The sequence below is a fragment of the Pelobates fuscus genome, chromosome 2, assembly GCF_036172605.1.
Source record: "Pelobates fuscus isolate aPelFus1 chromosome 2, aPelFus1.pri, whole genome shotgun sequence".
In the NCBI taxonomy this organism is placed as follows: domain Eukaryota; kingdom Metazoa; phylum Chordata; class Amphibia; order Anura; family Pelobatidae; genus Pelobates; species Pelobates fuscus.
Genome location: NC_086318.1, coordinates 179,281,589 through 179,302,223, shown reverse-complemented (window position 1 = coordinate 179,302,223; position 20,635 = coordinate 179,281,589). Strand labels below are relative to the sequence as shown.

At 37.9% G+C, this 20,635-nt stretch overlaps 1 protein-coding gene across 2 annotated transcripts in view; it reads right to left on the bottom strand.

Annotated features, from left to right (window-relative positions):
- Nucleotides 1-20,635, bottom strand: part of RIMS1 (regulating synaptic membrane exocytosis 1) — a 453,058-nt gene that overhangs the window by 227,774 nt on the left and 204,649 nt on the right. For both annotated transcript variants that reach the window (XM_063442984.1, XM_063442985.1), the window contains 3 exons: nt 13,095-13,162; nt 8,463-8,573; nt 61-160 (listed from right to left, as the gene is read on the bottom strand). In XM_063442984.1, coding sequence (XP_063299054.1) covers nt 61-160; nt 8,463-8,573; nt 13,095-13,162 — 279 coding nt within the window. The remainder of the gene's footprint in view (nt 1-60; nt 161-8,462; nt 8,574-13,094; nt 13,163-20,635) is intronic.

Below are 20,635 nucleotides of genomic sequence, written 5' to 3'. Positions count from 1 at the left end.
GACTGACCTGACTTTTTATTTTGCAATATATATAGAAATTTCATTTTTTTCAATAGTTACCTGCTCTTAAATGACCAACAACATCCGCCAAGCTTCCCTTCTTTACTTTAGTGATGAAGGCACCCAGGCGTCCTGTGTCTGTAATCTTTCCACCAACAATCTAAATCAGTTTGAGAACACAAAATAAATAAATATTTATGGTGTTATTCATTATTTGTAAAATTTGTATTATTATTCTCGATTTCAGTGAACTAAATTATAAAACAATAGGACAATATTTTAGTTGCAAATAGTAACGTATTTGTTTTTCCCATGGATGATAATCTTTTTTATTTTTATTGCAAACATGAAGCATTTGTTTGAAATTACAGATACCACCTGTCTGCTCTTGGTGGTGGAGGTAAGAGAGTGGGTGGGGTAGGCGGGGGAAGAGGGGGGTGGGCCATATCCTCAGTGACCTTCAGTGTGATCACTTTCAAGTCATCAAATTTCCTCGTGTCCTCCACCTCCTCCACCCAACACCACAGGGGAGGCATACATGTCTGTCTCCAGAAGATTACCCAGGAGATTATCGCCTTTGCAGCATTAAGGAGTCTCGGGATGATTAACCGTTTATAGGTCGATGTTGGCATAGTGTTGTGGTGTAGGAGGAAGGTGGCCAGTTGTGTTTGTTCTCTCAGTAGGTAAAGTTTCTGTGGGATCGACCGGGCGTATTGCATGATTTGTGTTCTCAACAATGTATGCATGAATGTATGCAGTCGTTCGGGGAAGAGTTCTAAGAGCGGGCGGATGGTGAACGGTTGTTGGAGGACGTCCACCACACGGAGTACCAGTATATGCTTAGTCAGACCTGGGAGAGGTCCCTGGTCTCCTGTCGGGAAGTCCAAGTTGCCCCTCAGGGGGAGCATTGGGCTAGAGTTTGTCGTTAGATATTGTCTCGTGCAATGTCTATGCCAGATCTGCATGGTTGCTGCTACAAATGGGTTGGAGATTGGTATGTATTTGCTTGCTTCTTTGGTAATCCAGGCCAGGGTTTGTAGGTCGTTGTTGGTGGTGTCTGATTCTAGCTGGCTTGGTGTCCCCTGCGGCTGATAAGCTGATGATCCTGGTGAAGTGGGCAGCTAGGAAGTATTTCTCAAATTCTGGGAGCACCAGTCCACCTCGGAGTTTGGGTAGTGTTAGTTGGGAATGTGCTATGCGGGGGGGACCTGCCCTTCCAAATAAATTTGCGAACTTCTGCTTTTAGGGTGATAAACAATTATTTGGGGGCTAAAATTAGCACCGTTTGAAAGATGAATAGAAGTTTGGGTATCTTGACCGCATTCACCCGGTCCAAACAGGAGATGTAATAGGAGTTCCATGTGTGCAGTTCCTCCGTGATCGCCTTCAGAATGGGGACGTAGTTGTGGGAATATAGGTCCGTCGGATCCGGTGTGAGCCAGACCCCCAGGTATCTCATGCACTGGTTGCACCAGCGGTATGAGAATTGTTGTTGAAGTGTTTGCCTGAGTGTGGGGCTGATGGAAAGGCCTAGTATCTCATATTTCGAACAGTGGATTTGAAGGCTTGCGACACGTCCATATGCCTCGAATTCTGACTGAATTGCCTATAGAAAGGGTTTTGGGTCTATTGAATAGGAAGTCGTCAGCGTAGGCCAGTATTTTGTGATGAATACATCCAATTTTCGCTCTGTTGATGTTTTTGTGCGTCTGACCTTACTGAGGAATGGTTCTAGCGTCAGTGCAAATAGAAGGGGCGATAGCAAGCAGCCCTGCCTCGTCAAGCTGTTGATCCGGAATGGGTCTGACAGTGCTCCATTGATCCGAATGCGGGAGTAGAGCACCTCCACCCATGAGAGGTACTTCAGTCCGACCCCAAGGTTTCAGAGTACCCCAAACCTCAGGTCCCATTCCACCCTGTCAAATGCTTTTTCTACGTCTGTAGACAGGAGTAGGACTGAGTTCTTCATCTGTCTGGCTTTTGCAATTAGGTTCAGTGCCCGGATGGTGTTGTCCCATACCTCCCATCCGGGAATGAACCCTGTTTGGTCTGGGTTCACTGTTGCGGATAGTAGTGATGCGAGACAGGCAGCCAAGACACTTGCCAATAGTTTGAGGTCGACATCAAGTACGGATAATGGGCAGTAGCTTGGGTACAGTGTTGGATCTAAACCATCCTTCGGGAGGAGTGTAATATTCACGGACGTGAATTGGGTTGTTGGTTTGGCTCCTTCTAAGATGGAATTCAAAGCTGTTTTTAGTTTTGGGAGGAGGTCTTGGGAGAAGATCTTATAATATAAAAGAGGTGCCTTGATGGTTTTTGCCCTTTTTTAAACAAATTTTTTTTATTTTTTCTAACTGTATTTTGATATTATTTCTTTTATTAAGGCATTGTATTTGGATGATACAGAATAAAGAAAGGGATAGGAATGCATTGTACACAGGATAGGGATATCACAATTACAGTTTACATCTCCTAGATATGACTTCTGTCTCATTTTATATTAAGTAGGAAATAGACATGTTAAACAGCTGGTAACGAAAATAAAAATCACAGGATATAGAGAATATAAAAATGCTAAGCCGTTGTTAAATAAAGTTTAAATGCCAGACATGCTGTACTGTTGCATCACGGATATAAACAGACGTGTACTAAAAAGGATAAATTATTAAAGTAAGATTTATCATGCTAATACAAGCTGGCAATGTAGTATATGTCTATCTGCAGAGCAACAATATGTGGGTTAATTAGGTCATATTAACAAGCTTATTAAACTGGGACTGGATGCCTGCGGTTTGCAGGGCTGATGTTACTGGGCGCAGGGCTCTTCTGGCCTGTAGTGTGTAGCAGGACAGGTCCTGATAGACAGTTATGCTTTGGCCCTCTAGGCGGAGGGTGCCCATGGGGCGGGCTGAGCGTAGGATTTCTTCTTTTAGCTGGTAGTTGTCCAGGCAAAAGATGATGTCTCTAGGTTAGTCTTTGGGTCCAGTGGAGGTCTCAGTGCTGTATGGGCTCTGACCAGGCCCAGTCTGGGCAGTTGTTGGCCTCCCAGTACCTGGCTGAAGATCAGTATCAAGAGTTCAGGGATGTTTTCCGTAGGGCCTCCTTCTCTTGCTCCACGAACGCGCAGGTTCAGCCTGTGGCCGTGATTGTCAAGACCATCTACCCACGTTGTTAAATGGGCCATATCAGACTCACAGCTCGTTACCGCAGTTGTGGTCTGCCCTAGGTCTGTCTGGAGCAATCTGGGTTCCGCTTCTGCCACCGACATTCTGGCTTCCACGTTCACCATCTGCGCATTGCTGGGCTATCTTCCCTCACCACGTGGCCCAGATGGTCTGAGAGGGCCTCAAAGTCCACTTTGGTAAGCAAGTTGGGGGTAATTGCCCTCAATTCCCCTTCCAGCGACACCTGCATCTACGACGACTGGGATGGTTTCGGTGACAATCTTGCCGGGATAGAGGGGAGAGAGTCCCGAGTAGGGCTGGCGGTCTCCGCCTCTTGCTTCGGTATCAAGTCCTGGACCGTGGTGAGAAAAGAGTGGATGGACAGCTCTCCACCCATTCCTGGTGGTTTCGGGGTGCCGGCGGTATCTGTGTGCTTCTTTTAGCAACCCATTGCTTGGGTTTTGTGAGGAGAGGTGAGCTTTCATCGGGCGTTTAGCGCGAGTGCCACGAGGAGCTAGTGGTTTATGCAGCCATCTTCCATGGTAGCACCACAGGGCTATCTTTGTATTCAGTCACATACATTTGTTATAGATTTCGGCTACTTCATTATGAAATCTAAAATCGAACTGCCATTGCTGAGGGGAACCAGTTAGTGATGTAACTTTCTATGACTGTTTATCACTAAAAAAATGTGCACGTTTGTGGCTTGGTGAATTGGAAAAGCATGTACACTGTCTGCCAAACTAGCCAATATGGAAAAAGAAATCTTCACTCTTTTATGACTAAGTTTTATTAACCACGTTTATTGAATAAGAGTGCAGAAGTTAGCAGTGATTTTAATACAAAAATAGGTTTCCTATTCTAGCACATATATAGAGATATGTCCTATAAACCAAACCACCAATGAAATAACTTATTTAAAATCCCTTTAAATGGCAAGTCATGTACATTGCACAAGCACATCTATGATGAGTTTTGATCATGGCTAATACCATGGCAGTGTTTTTCAGATTCATGCTACACGCTACTTTAATAAACAATGGAAATAGTTTTGATACAAGACAAACATACAAACATGGTATGCTTACACCTGGAAACATTACATGAAAGCAATGCTTCACGGTCACTCTTTTAACAAAGTAATAAATATGGTACAAATTAACATTTAAATGGATTGGGAAATGCGATATATCTCTTGTGAATCAGGGGGCTCTTTCATGATAAAACTAAAACTATATTTCATTGATTTAAAAAGAGACATTGGTTTATTTTTGCAAATATAAAACTAAGTATAATTAAGCATAGTAAGAGACTCACTATTTAATATTTTCCAGAAAACGTGAAAATGTCATGGACTCAAAATATGCCACAAAAGTAGTTCAGTAGTTTGGAGGTCATTGGTGTGCCTCATGCACTAGCCACAAAGAAGACACAATTCCATTGTATGGTTTCACTTCATGGTCACTGAGTTTAAATGTCTGAAATCTCCAAGACCAGAAGAGTTAGCACATCTTGGTATACATTTTGCATTTACTGTGGTTAAGGGATAATAAAACTACCGTTATTTTCTATTATACCATTTATTAAAATTCATTTTAGTTATAGAAAAAAAAGTTATCGCCACTGCAATCCTAGAGGGTGGCATGGCACACAAACCAGAGGTGAATATCTATTCCCAAAAAAATGCCAAATCACTATGCACATTTAAATAACTAGAGTTTTTAAGTATCGCTTCAATGGCCATTAAAGTTTAAGATCACCTGTCACATCAAGGTAAACAGTCTAGATAAGTCCTACACTAACAATTTCCCTTGCTTCTTTCATCTTGGGTAGTAGTAATTGCTATAGTATTCATCAGCCCAAATACATTGTACAAGATAAAAAAAAGTTACCTGCAGACTACCCCAAAACTCTATGCATCTCCAACAGTGAGAATAAAAATTTATATTTATCAATAGGCACAGAAATGCGAGACATAATGTGTACACAACTATCTTAGAGTTTCCATCTTGACATGCAAATGAACAGAAACAGGCATTTTGTTTAAAACTTATAAATCTAGAAGGACTTGTGACCAGAAACCAGCCATTTACAGTACAGTTTTTACCTTCTGGGTCTCATTAGCATGGTGCTTGTGCTGGTTTCTGGTCACTGGTCCTTCTGGATCACAACCCATGCTATATATAAAAAAATGCAGTTGAAAAAAACCCTTGCAGTGTGAAGTTTCAGTAATAAAGAATGAAGTAACATTTTAGGCTAAACAGGCACATACAGTTGACATGGAGAATTGTTTGAATTGGGCTATAGTGGTAATAAACTCAATATTATTAAAGTTGGGACATTTTGTTAAAACTTTACATTTGGCCAAAGGGATCCTGGAGATGATATATCTATGGTTAACAGTTGACATTTATCATATATGGTTACAGTGGCTACTAGGCTTGTCAACCAGGGGCATCGAATGCCCATTTTTAAAAAAAGGTTTCTACACTTTTGAGTACTTTTTAATTTTGCTATGTGATAATTGGCTTCTTTTTATTTAGGGAGAGAATTGCATGTGCTTTCTAACTCTCTTGTTCAACCTCCAAATCACAGAGCATGTCAGAGAGAGCTGGACTTTTTGAGAAGGACAGGACACTAGGAAGTTATGTACCTAGAAGCATCTTTGATTTCAAATTAATGCTATTTTTTGATATTACAACGCAAAACACAAATCTGTTTATTTGTTTATCATCAGCGAGCCTAATGATTCCAGTGCATAGTTGGCTCGGCTTGGGAGAAATTAGAGGATTGACAACAAAAAACGAATTAAAGATTTATTTTCAGGGGGTGGGGCAGGGCCGCCATGGTGGATGGCCACATGGCAGAAGTGCTCCTGAAGGTTCTGGCCTCTACTCAATGCTCCACTTACCTTGAGCCAGAATCTTGAAGTCTACAATGCAGGCAGCTACTGGGGCTGCTGACAGGCCCAAGGTCAGGAGTTTTATGGCCTCCGAGGGGCAAATGAGACTGTGGCCTACAGAGGCGGGGAGTCAAGTGGAAGGCCACTGCTTTACTCATCTGCCCACCTGCTGCATATCGGCATTGACCATCTTGCTGGTCCCGTTCCCCTCCCTTTGGACCAGTGGGGGTTATCCCGGTCACCACTGGAGGGCCCAGAGTCAGTCCAGCGATTAATACTCGGCAAGCCGGCTGTGAGTGCACCAGCTATCCAAACCTAAGATGGCTGCTGCAGAGGCCCCTCCAGGCCAGCAACAATGTTCATCCTGCAGGATGGACCTAACGTGAAGAGATCAGCTGTCATCCAGCATCCCAGATTGGCCACGCAGCTGCTCACCCAGCAAAATCTTCAGCACAGCCCTACACCCAGGAGGGTTATCCTCCAGCAATGAAAACGCCACTAAGCGAATTTGGGGATACCGACTACGGCTCACTGAAGGATCTCATTGACATGCTGGGACTTTGCCATTAGTCAAAACAGAATTTCTGGAGGTTGGAGGGAGATGAAGGGCAAATTATATAATCACAAGCTCTCTGCAATCATTTGCTGTGTCACATGGTGGCTTGGGGCTCTGCACTCTGTGGGGCTATAGTGTTTTTTTCCTTTGTTAATTTCTATTTCGGGCATATCTTTTACTTTATGTCATATTAGGCAAGGTTACGCTATGTTTCATAAAATTCTGATGCTGGGATTGAGCTTAAGATACTATTACCTTGTTATAATACCAAGCCGTCACACCATCCTTGCTTATCCTGGGAGTGACCTCTTAGATCAGTTAATTGCAGACTAACCTCTAAAGTATTTCAGTGTTGGGGTGGTGTGGGCTACCAGGCAATTGAAATTTATATAAGCCAAAATGGTTTCGGCTATTTAAACCCGTGAGATTTACTTGCTCAGCATCCTCTGATGAAGTGAGCAATAGACTCACGAAACGCGTAAGGACGTTATTCAGTACTTTCTGGCATTTACCATAACACAACCAGGCTATACTTGGAATGCAGGAGGATCGGTGACACGCACGCGGCTCTCAGCTAGTCCATTCATCCGCCGGCAGGACGAAAACACAGAACCAGCTGCCTACATCTTACCTTCCTGACTCCAGTACAGCACCAATAACTTTTACAAAGTGTGAGTGCAATTTTTAATTATTTGTTAAATAAATATATTTTAATACAGTAAGCACTATGGATTTTTGAACTCTGATCTTCCAAAACGGAGCAATCGTCATTTAACTATAGGTCACTTATCATGATCTGCTAGTTTATCAATTTCAAAACCTTTCAAATAAAGTAAACTATTACTAATCAAATTGCTGGACCTGCAAGAACATTTTATTAATACTGTACCATACCAATACAGCTAATTCAGTATACAAATACCAGTTTGATAATAACTGGAAAGAACTGAAATAGCTTACAAGTAATTGACTGTTGCTATCTTTTCCAAACTGAAACAAGTGTATCCATTTACAAACTTTTATCTATTGGACTCAAGCAAATACAAAAATTGAGCAGAATGCAGTAATATGTTTTAAACGTTGAATTTAAGCTTTATGGTGTCTTTTTAGTATTGCAAAAAAAAAAAAAAAACGGTTTAATATTTAAAGGAACATACCACTCCTGAACCAATATTTTTTTTCTTTTATCTAATATTCTTTCTTTCCCCCCTTTTTTTTCAGTTGAGAGGTTTACCTTTAGCTATATAATATACTCTAAAATTGAGGTCTATTCTAGATCTTATTTTCTAATTCCAATTGAATTTTTTTTTTTTATTTGTTTTATATGTTGTTGTATACTTGCCCACTAATCAGCATCCAGTGAGAATGTCTATTTCTACTATTATTACTACGTATTATTTTTATTTTTAGATTTACTCTTCTCTCTGTGCACTAGCCCGGCTTTACTTTTGCACTTAATAACCACCCTGTATGGGGGAACAGCATTCTGTTGTTCCTAAGCTACACCGTGCATACGCTTACTCTGGTTCCTTTAGTTTAAATTTTTAACGCCAAGCACTGTGTCTCTTTTCTTGCCATAATTGTTAAAAATGTGATTATTAACGCTATGCCACAGGGTTGTACTACTATGCCTTTCGAATTGCTTGCTATAGCAGTTGTGGTTCTGCAAGTAGATTTGTAACTACATGCACAACAAAAATAAAGAATTAATAAAGATTTATTTTCAAATAGTACATTTTTTCAACTATGGCATGAATATGGTTGCATTTCTTCATGACATCCAGAGTTTCAGTATCATAACTGGCAGAACAAACTCCTTGATGGCTATTATACGTACTTTCAGTCCCAGAAGTGGTCCTGATTCTTTTGGCATAGTTGTTCTTTTGTTTAGAATAACACGTCCAATTAAACGATCACCTTCCTTAGATGGCTGCCAGGTTACAGGATGCTGGATAAGAAATTCAAACAAGAAAAAACAGAATGTACTCAATGTCCATTGCTTTATTTTAACAACTCATTTAATGACTGTTCTATGTGATCAAGACATACAATCCTGAAAGGATTTATTTAGAACTCTCACTGCTTTGACTTTACATGGAAAAGAAGCTGCGGTAATACGTAATCACTCTAACTTTATTACAAGAAACACATGTAAATGTGCTAGTAAATGTTTACTTTTATTCTACATCAACTTTACATATCCACTGCATTTTAAATACTGTAGTACTATTTTAGCATTTTATCAATCTAACTGTAAATGAAGATTTTAATCATAGAGTGTTTAATTAGTATTTCCCTAGTATTAATGTAACAGGTTAAACATTTATTTTAGATATGTGAGCAACCAAAAGTTGAAGAAAAAAAAAGCAATAACAAGTTCTGTAATTTGTGTTTTTTTTTTTTTTTTACATTTTAGCAAGAGTTTTCAATGGTATGCAGGAATGAAACATGGGATGAAAAGTAGGAGAAACATGATAATAAAAAGGGATAATAACACAAAATTAAGAAAGCAATACAGAGTGTCATAAAAGAAGCAACAATCTTGAATTGTAAAAATAATAATAAAAAAAACCAGAAGGATAAAGAATGATAAGGAAAGAGAGGAAAAAAGGAGGGAGGTAAAGAGAAAGACAGAAGCAGAGATCAGAGGAAGTCACTGTTCCGGAGCCGACAGCAGCAAAGATAAATGGAAGAACTCAAATAATTATATATATTTTATAGCAAATTTTAGAAAAATAGATCGAGCTACATGGATATTTTTCTTCCACGATTCTAATACATTCATTGTTTGATAGCCATGATAAAGAATAGTTAGTTCACATACCTATAAATATATCAGTGCTAAACAGCTATGTATTGATCCAGATGCTTTCCTACCTCCTATTACTGTATCTAGTAGGATAATTTAATAGTATTGGGAATGTAAATATATTCAATTAGAAAACAGTACTTGGTTCAACTTTATAAAGAATGAATAGAGAGTATAACAGACAAATGATTTCATGTCAAATTTTCATCTAAACATATCGCTAGACAAATTGATCAACTTATTTTGTTAAACATTTTCTTCTTCCTAAGTTTAATTTGTGTTATTTGGAGTTAGGGTAGCTGTGTGTGCTGCCACTCTAGCCATTACAGGATATCATGTTGCAGGAGGAGGAAGCAATCAGAATATATTTAAAATTATGCACTAGTCCATGAGTTAGGCAACCTTCAGCACTTCTGATGTTTTGTACTAAATCTAGCATCATGCTCTTACAGCCACAATGCTGCCCAAGCATCAGAGAAGATGTAGTCCATAACATCTGGAGAACCAATGGTTGACTGCCCCTGAACTAGTCTGTAACATTACTAGAACTATGTAAGCTCGTTTGAGCAGGGTCCCCTTCAACCTATCGTTCCTGTAAGTTTTCTTGTAATTGTCCTATTTATAGTTAAATCCCCCTCTCTAATAATATTGTAAAGTGCTACGGAATCTGTTGGCGATATATAAATGGCAATAATAATAATAATATATCTAAGCTTATAATTTGTGAATGACAGGTTCACTTTAACATCTACTTCTTGGTAATGTATTAATACATTCACACGGCTCACCATGCAACTTAATAGTGATTCTATTTTGAGAGCACAGTGCTTTTTTACATTCATGACAACAAATATGTCATACTTCTTGCATAAGCTCTTAGACAAAAAGGTCAGTCTTTCTTTAGATCTAAAATTAAATGTAAACACAGCATCAAACAGCAATAAACAGAACGCTTTGCCTCTGCTTTCTGTAAATATGTGAATATCACAGGTCATCCAGATATGGCTTAGAAGGGCTTTAAGGAGTACACTGAATAACTAGCTCACAATAAATAAATTCAAACTGTATACTTCAATGGATGTTTGTTTTGCTTTCACATCTAAGGTGCTCATTTGCGTCATTAAAGGAAAACATACATGGTCTGTAATAATCAATAGATAGGCGAGCATCTTCTTTTCTACCCACTGCTATGCAGAAAGCCTTAACACAACATATCTTCCACTGATTTGAAAGCAATTACAATCAAATAATTTCTTGATGATGGGCTCACATTAAAATGTAATAGCTATTTTCTACACATGTACACTTGGTAGGGTTAGAGTTTGCTAACTTAAACTTGAGTAGATGACGTTGCATTATGCTCATTAGTTTCTGCAATGGACAAAACCTCCTCGCATAATATCATGCAACTCACGCAGCTAACTCTCTGTCTCAGGATTAATCAGCCCTTATGGATCTTTCATCCTTAACGGACAATAAGCAGATGCATAAGTCGCAAGCTGCAGGAATGTTTCATGAATGCAGACACTTGCATTTCTCAAAAAGTTCCTGGTTCAGAATGAATGCGTGATATAATGAATGGTCATTACACAATGTCCTTTAAATAGAACTTGTTACAAAGTATTCAAGTAACAAAGTTTCAATTTTTGAAACAATTTTTGCTTGTGATTCCATGGAGGGACATTGAAGGTGCTTGATGTTAATGTGTCTGGTTTTATCTTTACTGGATCTTAGAAATATATGATTCCACCTGAGCATATATCTTTGTTAGGGATTGTTCCATCCAAACCTTCCTGACGCATTTGGTAATTTTAATAATTTAGTTATTTTCACCCATCAATTTATACAAATCGAAAATATAGGGAATGCTTTCATTGAAGCATCCCCAGTACATACATATACTCATTTTCAGGCACACAAATTGTGCATACAGACATATGTACACACAATGCTAAAACTATTTACATGTCCATGCCATCGTAACCCTGGCCTTTCCGAACAAAGAAAGCCAGCAGACAGTCTGTACAACTGAAAAAAGATACACAGACAGACTCTCACTATGCCATCATTATACTCCTTTGAGTACTAAAATTAAGAGGTTACAAAAAGTAAAGATATTTATGCTTACGCCTGCAGAAGTGAACTTTTTTTTTTTTTGCATTTGAAACTGTTATAGTGTTATAGTCTTATAATGAACAAAGTATGGAGAAACTATTTATCAGTACCATTAATATACACCTGGGTGCTATTCATCACCGGTATCCCCTCCAATACCAAAACAAGCAATAATAGATTTGAAAGAGAATGCACACCAAAAACCAAAACCCCCAACGTTGTTTTTTTTTTTTTTTTTGCATTTATGTTTCTGCCCTATTAGGCTTGTGGAATTTCTGGTAAAACTTTACTGTTGATTACAATATATTTTTTTTGTCTGTTTATTATCACTTATTGTTGTAATATATGTGTTTAAACCAAGTGTTGGTTTATTAAAGCAAGATGGAAATTTTCTTTTAGTTTCTGGTGTGCATTCTCTTTCGAATCTAATAGTGTTATAGTCTGGCATGTGTTATATTGTTATAGTCTGGCATTATCACATGCCAGACTATAACACTATAACAGTTCCTAATGCAAAAAAATATATAAAATATTAGAAAGATGAATTATATATTTATTTGCATTAGCGGCTGCTTTATATTTACTATCTTCTCTACTGGTTGCCAGGTTCACCATTCTTGGAGGTCCTACTGTAATACCTTCCATCAAGTCCAACTTTTTTTTTTCTAAAGAGATCAGCCCTACTTGGGCACCTTTCCTCAATTAGGGAAACCCCCATCCATGATGCTGGAATGACTGAATGCACAGAAAGAATGACGTTATTCTGATCCTGTATTAACCTAGCCAACACAAGGCATGCTTGCTGGGGAAGGAGCTCTGTGACAGAGAGCACGAAAACCTCATGTGTCCTGAATGGAATGAAGTCTATGCTGAGGATGGGTTGATAGAATGGTGATAGTCTATATTATTACATATAAATATGTCAAAATCTGTACATTATCTACTACCTTTCTAGTTCAATGTATAGATGACTGCTGATTGCTAGGCTCTTTAAAAAAAATAATATATATATATATATATATATAAATATAAAAATAGGTAGACAAGGCACTCCTCCTGTATTTCCTCTAGTAGATCAAATGCCTAGGTGCAATCCCGCGTTTCAAATATGTAGCGATCAATAAAGGGAGCACTCCAGGTCTTCAGTTTAGTGGAAAAAATATATTTACTGTATGAATCTTTACCATGTTTTGATACAGTAAATATATTTTTTCCACTAAACTGAAGACCTGGAGTGCTCTCTTTATTGATCGCTACATATATATATATATATATATATATATATATACCGGTATATATATATATATATATATATATATATATATATATATATATATATAATAAAATATAATAAAATATATATATTCACATTCATACTTTTGTGTTGACCATAATCTAGATTTAGTATTCAAGCAATAGTGTTTGCAAAATACCACAGTCCAAAACACTCACATTTGAACTGTGACACTAAAAGGATTGCGAGGACTAAAAAAAATAGTAATTTTTAGAGTAGTGGCATAAATAGTAAAAATTTTGTTTACTTACCAAGCCAAGAGGGGATGTTTCTCTGCTATTCCATGTAGTAGGATCCAAAATGTAACAGTCAAGGTCCCCTGTAGGAACAAAAGAATAAATTATATTTTATAATAATATGTCATTGATTATCAGTAATTGTCTCATGCTGCACGGATATCCAATTTACTTAAATTGTATACTGTGTATTAATATGTAATGATACACCAGGCAGACCTAACACGTTAGCACATCAATCATGATGAAAGGGTCCAGGGAAATTAGGAGTCAAGCAACAGTTTAGTTGTGCAGCCATGAGCTGGCGTGGGAGATCAGAGGTTCTCTTGACATAGCCAAGCATTATTTTATTTGGCCTACAGACCTGCCTGCAACAGCAATAGTTGTGTGTGATCTTGTAGCATAAAAAACAGGACTGCCATAGCAGCATTATATGACCCAGGGCAAAGCAATGCACTCGGGCCCTGCCTACACAACCATTCACAGGTATTAATGTGTAAATTAACGATAAGATTAAGTTTATATGTATTGGTACCTCCAGCAAAATCAGTGTTGAATATTAAAAAACATGCTGTACATCAGACTTTAATAAACACACACGTTTGGACAATATAACATGAGCCTTGTTGAAAACCAAGAAATTCAACATAAAAATTGTACTCATTTGGTAAATCATACATTGATCAAATCAAATGATGTACAATTAGTATGTGTACGTTGTATTTGGCAAAGTAAATATATGTATTCATAACAGCAAGACCACATGTACAGATAACAGCTGATACTGAGGTGATTAGTTCACCTAAACATTTTAATATAGAAGGCTTGAAGGTTCTGAATAAATCTCCTGGAATAATGTACTGAAATGTTGACAAGCCTATGCTCGTGGGGTCCGCAGGCAACTGTCTAGCGTGCCCATGCGTTAAGATGGCTCCAGCATAAAAGGCACCGAAAACCTATAATTCTAATGGAGAACTGAAGGAGATCATCTTATCTCTTTCAGCTCTCTCCACATTTGTTTCAGTATACACTGTACATTTACAGATGCTGAATTCTGACAAAAGTACCACACCATCTACATACAGGCCATCCAATATCCCCAGTATCTATACACACTGGAACTTCACACACAGACACTATACACAAATGCACCTCTTAATTCATGCACATATTCTTGCACATCAATACTCATTGCTAAAACATCCATGCATTCACATGCACCACAGACAAACACATAGACTGTATTCTCAGAGACAAACACTCCCCCTCATTTAGACACACTGACACTACACACATATAAATTCACAAACTATGATAATATACACACCCTTTCTTTCACATACACTCACACCACATACCAATACATACATACATTAAAGGAACACACTACAGGGGAAAATACATTTTCAAAAATAGTAGATATATTCCACCCCGAAAAAATACATGTAAGACTTTTTGCATATTTTATTTGGTGGAATATGAAAATGTATCTTGCAATAGCTGCAGATCTAGTAATTACAGATACTACAATCCTTCGCTTTTTCCCCTATCATAGACCAATCAGATGCTTCTCATTAAGAAGCTTTGTGGACCAGCAAAGCATGTATTACAGCTCATTGTGCAGATGCTGCAAAGCGGATGCTCAGGGTAAGCATCTGCCACTTGAGTTAAGCTCCAGTTTTTAAGCAAGCAGGAAGAGACTGTCAGGAGAAACTATAGCCAACACGCAGTACTTAAGTGAACAAATACAAATATGTAAAAACGGAATACTTAAAGTAATACCGGCCTTAGAATAGTTAGATTAGTATATGACAAAACGAGTTCAGGGAAATAGGAGGTACGTAATCAATAAGGCAATCCAAAAGTCAAGGGATACAGAATGGACAATAGTCAAGGTACAAGCTGGGATCACAATACAAAGAGTCAATAATATAATGCACTCATGGATAATCAATAACGGAAACCACGACAGGACACTGAGAAAAGTTTAAAATGAGCTTAAATAGCCATAAAAGGGCATTGATATTGCCATATGAGAGTTCAGTTTTGCAGTGGCTGACACCTGTCTGAATGCTGGAGAAAGGTGCAGCCAGAGGTGATGAGAACGAGCATGTAGGGTGACGAGCTGCGCTGGAACGCATCATGTTGGCGTCCTCCTGGCGGGCGCTGTGACAGAAACACAGACTGTTTGACAGATGGAGAGGTGTAATAGAATGCAAATAGAAATTGATTAAGATATTCATATAGATCCTTTTTAAATGAAAGAAGGGTATACTGAGGTGCTTTATTTGTTTGGAGTGTTCCTTTAACACTGGCACTAGATCCACATATATGTACATGCATTCATACTTATTCTATAAACATTCAAAATCAAACATGCATTATTATACATGCCCACACACTTTACACACACATATTAATGCACACATGTACAAGTTATATATTACATGAGCTTAATACTGGCTTTGAAAAAGACCCAAAACCTTATTTTGTTTAGGGTCTCAGGTGTTATGGATGTTATGTTTGATTTAACTCTATGGTTTATTTTTTTATTGCACGCGTTTCCTGTTGGGTTGTGTACTTCCTTCCTGTATCTCCTAAAACATGGCTGCTATACACTAATAGCTTGCAGTGTCTTTATTTATATCTCCCGAAACATCAGGGTGCTGTTAGTCCACATCAGAAAAGTAGACTGAATATTTCAACTCAAACAAGATTATTATTACAGTCCATTTTTTATCTATGCTTTAAAAAACAAATACATTGTTTTTTTTTTATCTTTTTATTCTTCCCATATAAACTGTATTGTTAATAAAATATGGCTTTTATTTATTTTTTCAGTAAGAATATGTAAAAAGGAAAACAAGTCAAAGATAAACCACATGAAGAAAGTTTGGAAAATTTGGAAAACTTATTAAATCCCCAATGTCCATGAGAGAAGAGTGTTTTGTGACCACCGACACATGCAACATTTTAAATTAAAGCTCTTTTACGTTAAAAACACAAATAAAAGTGATAACAATATTTAATTTCTACATTTGCTCTAGACATGTTACATTCAAAAGGTAAGTTCAAAGGAAGGTAAACAAATAAGAGAATATTTGATAATAAAATAAAATAACTAAATACGATGTCAATTAAAAATGGCAACTAACAAGCGGGATGTACAATACATGTATAGACATCTTTTGGCTGAAATAGCTTCCAAAAACATTCCAGTAGACAGATGTGAGTGGCTGTTATACTAGGACACTGTAAGATGATCTACACTAGCTGTGAATGAAAATACATTAAACCACCTACTACGCATTATATGCTCAGTACCAGTGTTTTGTTAGGATTGATTCTCAATTACTGCAGTCTGAGAGAAAAAACAAACTGGACATATACATGCAAATAGTTCTTCTAACCACAGCCCTCTCGTTCTTCGCATATCAGTTTCCACACTATCACTTAATAAGATTGAACGTTAATCACAGCGCACAAATTGACACTCATTGCTTTACAATAGGCTCTTAAAATGTACTAACCACAGCATGACTGAGGGGACACAGGGCAATCCAACTGTCTTCTGCCAAACACAGCAACTAAAAATAACCCAGACACACACTGCATGAATTAGATTTCAAGAGAAAACACTATAACTACAATTTGTGAAGTGCATGCAAGTAGATATACATATATCTATAGTTGTATATGTATGTGTATATATATATATATATATATATATATATATATATATATATATATATAGGGTTCAAGTAGAGATTGTAGCCGTATTAGTCCAGTGATGTAGATGCAAAAAAAAAACAGATAAAATCCGTATCTTGTAATACCTTTTTTTATTGGACTAACAGATTTTTTTTAATGACAAGCTTTCGGGAGAACCTCCCTTTCTCAAGTCTAAAGCATTTCTGAGCAAGACGACTTCAAAGACGAGCAAGATAATTCAAAGTTGAGTTGTGATACAGGGGTTACAAAGTACTACGTGCAGACCTATTCTTTCTTATACTCTTATGCATGTATGCTTATATATGTGCATTTATATTTGGGTATTTGAGTTCATGTGCATGTATGTATATGTGTTTAATTACATGTATATGTGTTCATGTGTTTATTCGCTTTAACCCTGTATCACAACTCAACTTTGAATTCTATGTGTCGTCTTGCTCAGAAATGCTTCAGACTTGAAAAAGGGAGGTTTTCCCGAAAGCTTGTCGTTAAAAAATTCTGTTAGTCCAATAAAAAAGGTAATACAAGATATGGATTTGATCTGTTTTTTACATATATATATGTAGACTATTTGGTATGTACTTAGTATCTTTTGTTAGTCTAAATTGCTTTAATTGTTTAGAAATAAGATATTAACTACATTACTCACACTGTCATAAACAAATGGAATCTAAAAGGTACAGTTTGACAAGGCCTAGAGTCCCTTTTATAATCTGACTGTTTCCTTTAAATTAATGGAGCAAGATGAAGATTTAATGGCACAATCCTCATTGGGGTTGAAGGGTACAGTCGTAAGAGTTTTCCTCCAAATGACTGTATTTCCCCTATAGCCCCTATAGCTCTATCTATCTATCTTTTTTACTGCTATTATTATTATTATTATTATTATTATTATTATGATAGACAGACAGATAGATAGATAGATAGATAGATAGATAGATAGATAGAATAGACAATGTATATATTAATCTATTAATAAAAAAGTCACATTATTTATAATCATGCAACAATAATAAAAATAATAGATGTCTCATATAATTAGAAATCAGGATGAACAAAGTATCAGTCCTATTTCTCAATCATTAATAAATTGTTTAGCACCTGCCGGCTCACAGAGGTTACCTGTCCCTGTATGCAGCGTCTCAAGCAGAAACTGAACCAGTCCAGAGAACATAGCAGAAGCATCTGAGTGCTAGCACGGGGCTCCTGCGAAGTATGTAGCTGTTGATCAGTGTAGAATGGGGACGGTAAAATAAATAAAATATCTCACTGTATCGTTCGCCAAAACTGGATAACTGAGAATCCTCAGTAAATGTCGCCTTTGAGGTCTGAGCCAAAATATTCTGCAGAATCAAACAACCCACAGCAGAAAGGCCAAAGCTGCCATATATGCTGCTGTCATCAAAACAAATCTCTGCAGTGGATTGTCCTCATTGATTACCACATTAATCAATATATACTCAGTGCAATGCTAACTAGATCTCAGCTCCCCAACACCCTGCATGCCTGATGAGCTAAGAATTAACAGGCTCACCAAGACGGCTGCAAAAATGCAGGTTGTTCGTAGAAGGATGTATGAAATAAATACTGTACCACACAAAAGTTGACGCAAGGAAAAATATGCACAAGGCCAGAATTTGCAAGAATCTGTATAGAATTGCTGCACCTGTTATTCCTGGTTAGGGTGTAACACTGACTGGCCTTTAAAGGACTACTTATCACCAAGATAATGTCAAATAATCTGTTTCCTGCTGCAGCTTGTTTAAAGGAAACAGTAGTGGAATAAACCCAAGGCTTTAAAAAGAAGGAAGGAGAAGGAATGAAAAACCTATGTCTTTAATATATATATATGTTACATGAACTATTTATGTATTTATTATAATACATTTATTAATATAAATACTATTTATGTATTGCAACATTATAATAAATACTATTTATGTATAGTAACAAAAGCACATCATTCAATCTATACAATATTTTATGTATAGTAACAAAAACACATCATCCAATCTATACAATATGTTTAATATAGGCACACTAGCTTGCTTCTTCAGCATGTCTAAAGTGTCCGCCTAATTCTCCAAAAGTCACACTTTAGTGAATAAAGGCCATAAAGAATGAGCTTGCACAAGTGGGATATTACTGGGTCATTAGTGCTATTTGCTTGGGTGCTAGAAAAGTAGCTACTGTGCCCAGACTGGAGTTTTCACATTAAAATGCAAGAAATAAAAATAGTATTGTTTCAAATTTAGCCTCAGGGTCTAGGCCTCACAATGCAAATCCAAAGTTGCCTTCTTTCAGCAAACAGGAAATGAAGCCAGTTAAAAATTTGACAGGATATTTGCTTGAACGTTTATTTTGCTTGAACTGTTTAGTGATGTGTGCCAAACACCTGGTAGTTACCAGAGGAATTAAAATGGGAGAAAAATTATTAGGACAAATAGAAATGACTGTGCCTTTCTTCCTGAATTTCCATTAGGCCAATTAAAACTATGTACACGGTCTGCCATTTAACCCCTTAAGGACACATGACATGTCTGACACGTCATGATTCCATTTTATTCCAGAAGTTTGGTCCTTAAAGGGAAACTCCAGTGCCAGAAAAACGATCCGTTTTTCTGGCACTGGAGGGTCCCTCTCCCTCCCACCCACCAATCCCCGGTTACTGAAGGGGTGAAAACCCCTTCAGTCACTTACCAGGGGCAGCGACAGGTCCCACGTCGCTGCTTCCTCCTCCCCCGCCGCTCCTCCTTCTGGTTACGTCGGCCGGTGGGCGAGACTGATCTCGCCCGCCGGCCGAGGAGACCTAATGCGCATGCGCGGCAATGCCGCGCATGCGCATTAGCGCACCCCATAGGAAAGCATTGAAAATGAATTTCAATGCTTCCCTATGGGGAATAGAGCGACGCTGGAGGTCCTCACACAGCGTGAGGACGTCCAGCGACGCTCTAGCACAGAAAACCTGTGCTATGAAGCAGGAAGTGTCCTCTAGTGGCTGTCTAATAGACAGCCACTAGGGGAGGACTTAACCCTGCAAGGTAAATATTGCAGTTTTAAAAAAACTGCAATAATTACACTTGCAGGGTTAAGGGTAGTGGGAGTTGGCACCCAGACCACTCCAATGAGCTGAAGTGGTCTGGGTGCCTGGAGTGTCCCTTTAAGGGGTTAAGATTCAGGAAAATGTTAGCGGTTGAGTCATAGTAACTAGTGTTGAATGTCTATTTGTAGAACTTAATAAATAAAAATAGTTCCTTACACAAAATATGTGAGACTCCCATGATCAGAAGAGGGCTGGCAACGTCTTTCCTGAAGGGCAAGTACTAATGAATGGCCTTTTTTTGTGCAAAAAAAAAATCACAGATCTAAGTTTGGATGCTTCTTCTCACATTGAGGATTAAGTATACCGTATTCATTCAAATCTAATGCGCCATCGAATCTAATGTGCATTCAAATTGTGAATCCTGAAAGCCGTGAAAGGTTTTCGTTGGCGAATGTAATGCGCATTTGTACAAGAAGATACTACTATACAACATATAGGTCAATAAGCGAGGACCGACCTCTGACAGGGGCTAAATTCGCAGAGGTGAAAGATGGGAGGTAAAGCGTTATTATACACAGAAACAAATTCTCGCATCCCTGTCACAGCAATGCAAATTTCGAACAAGCAAATTCACTTTGTATGCCCGTGGTATCTAATGCACTATCCGTATTCGAAGCTAATGCGCCATCTAATATAATGCGCATTTACTTTTTGAAGACTTTATTTTACCAATAAAGGTGTTCGTTAGATACGAGTAAATACGGTATATAGATTTTACAGC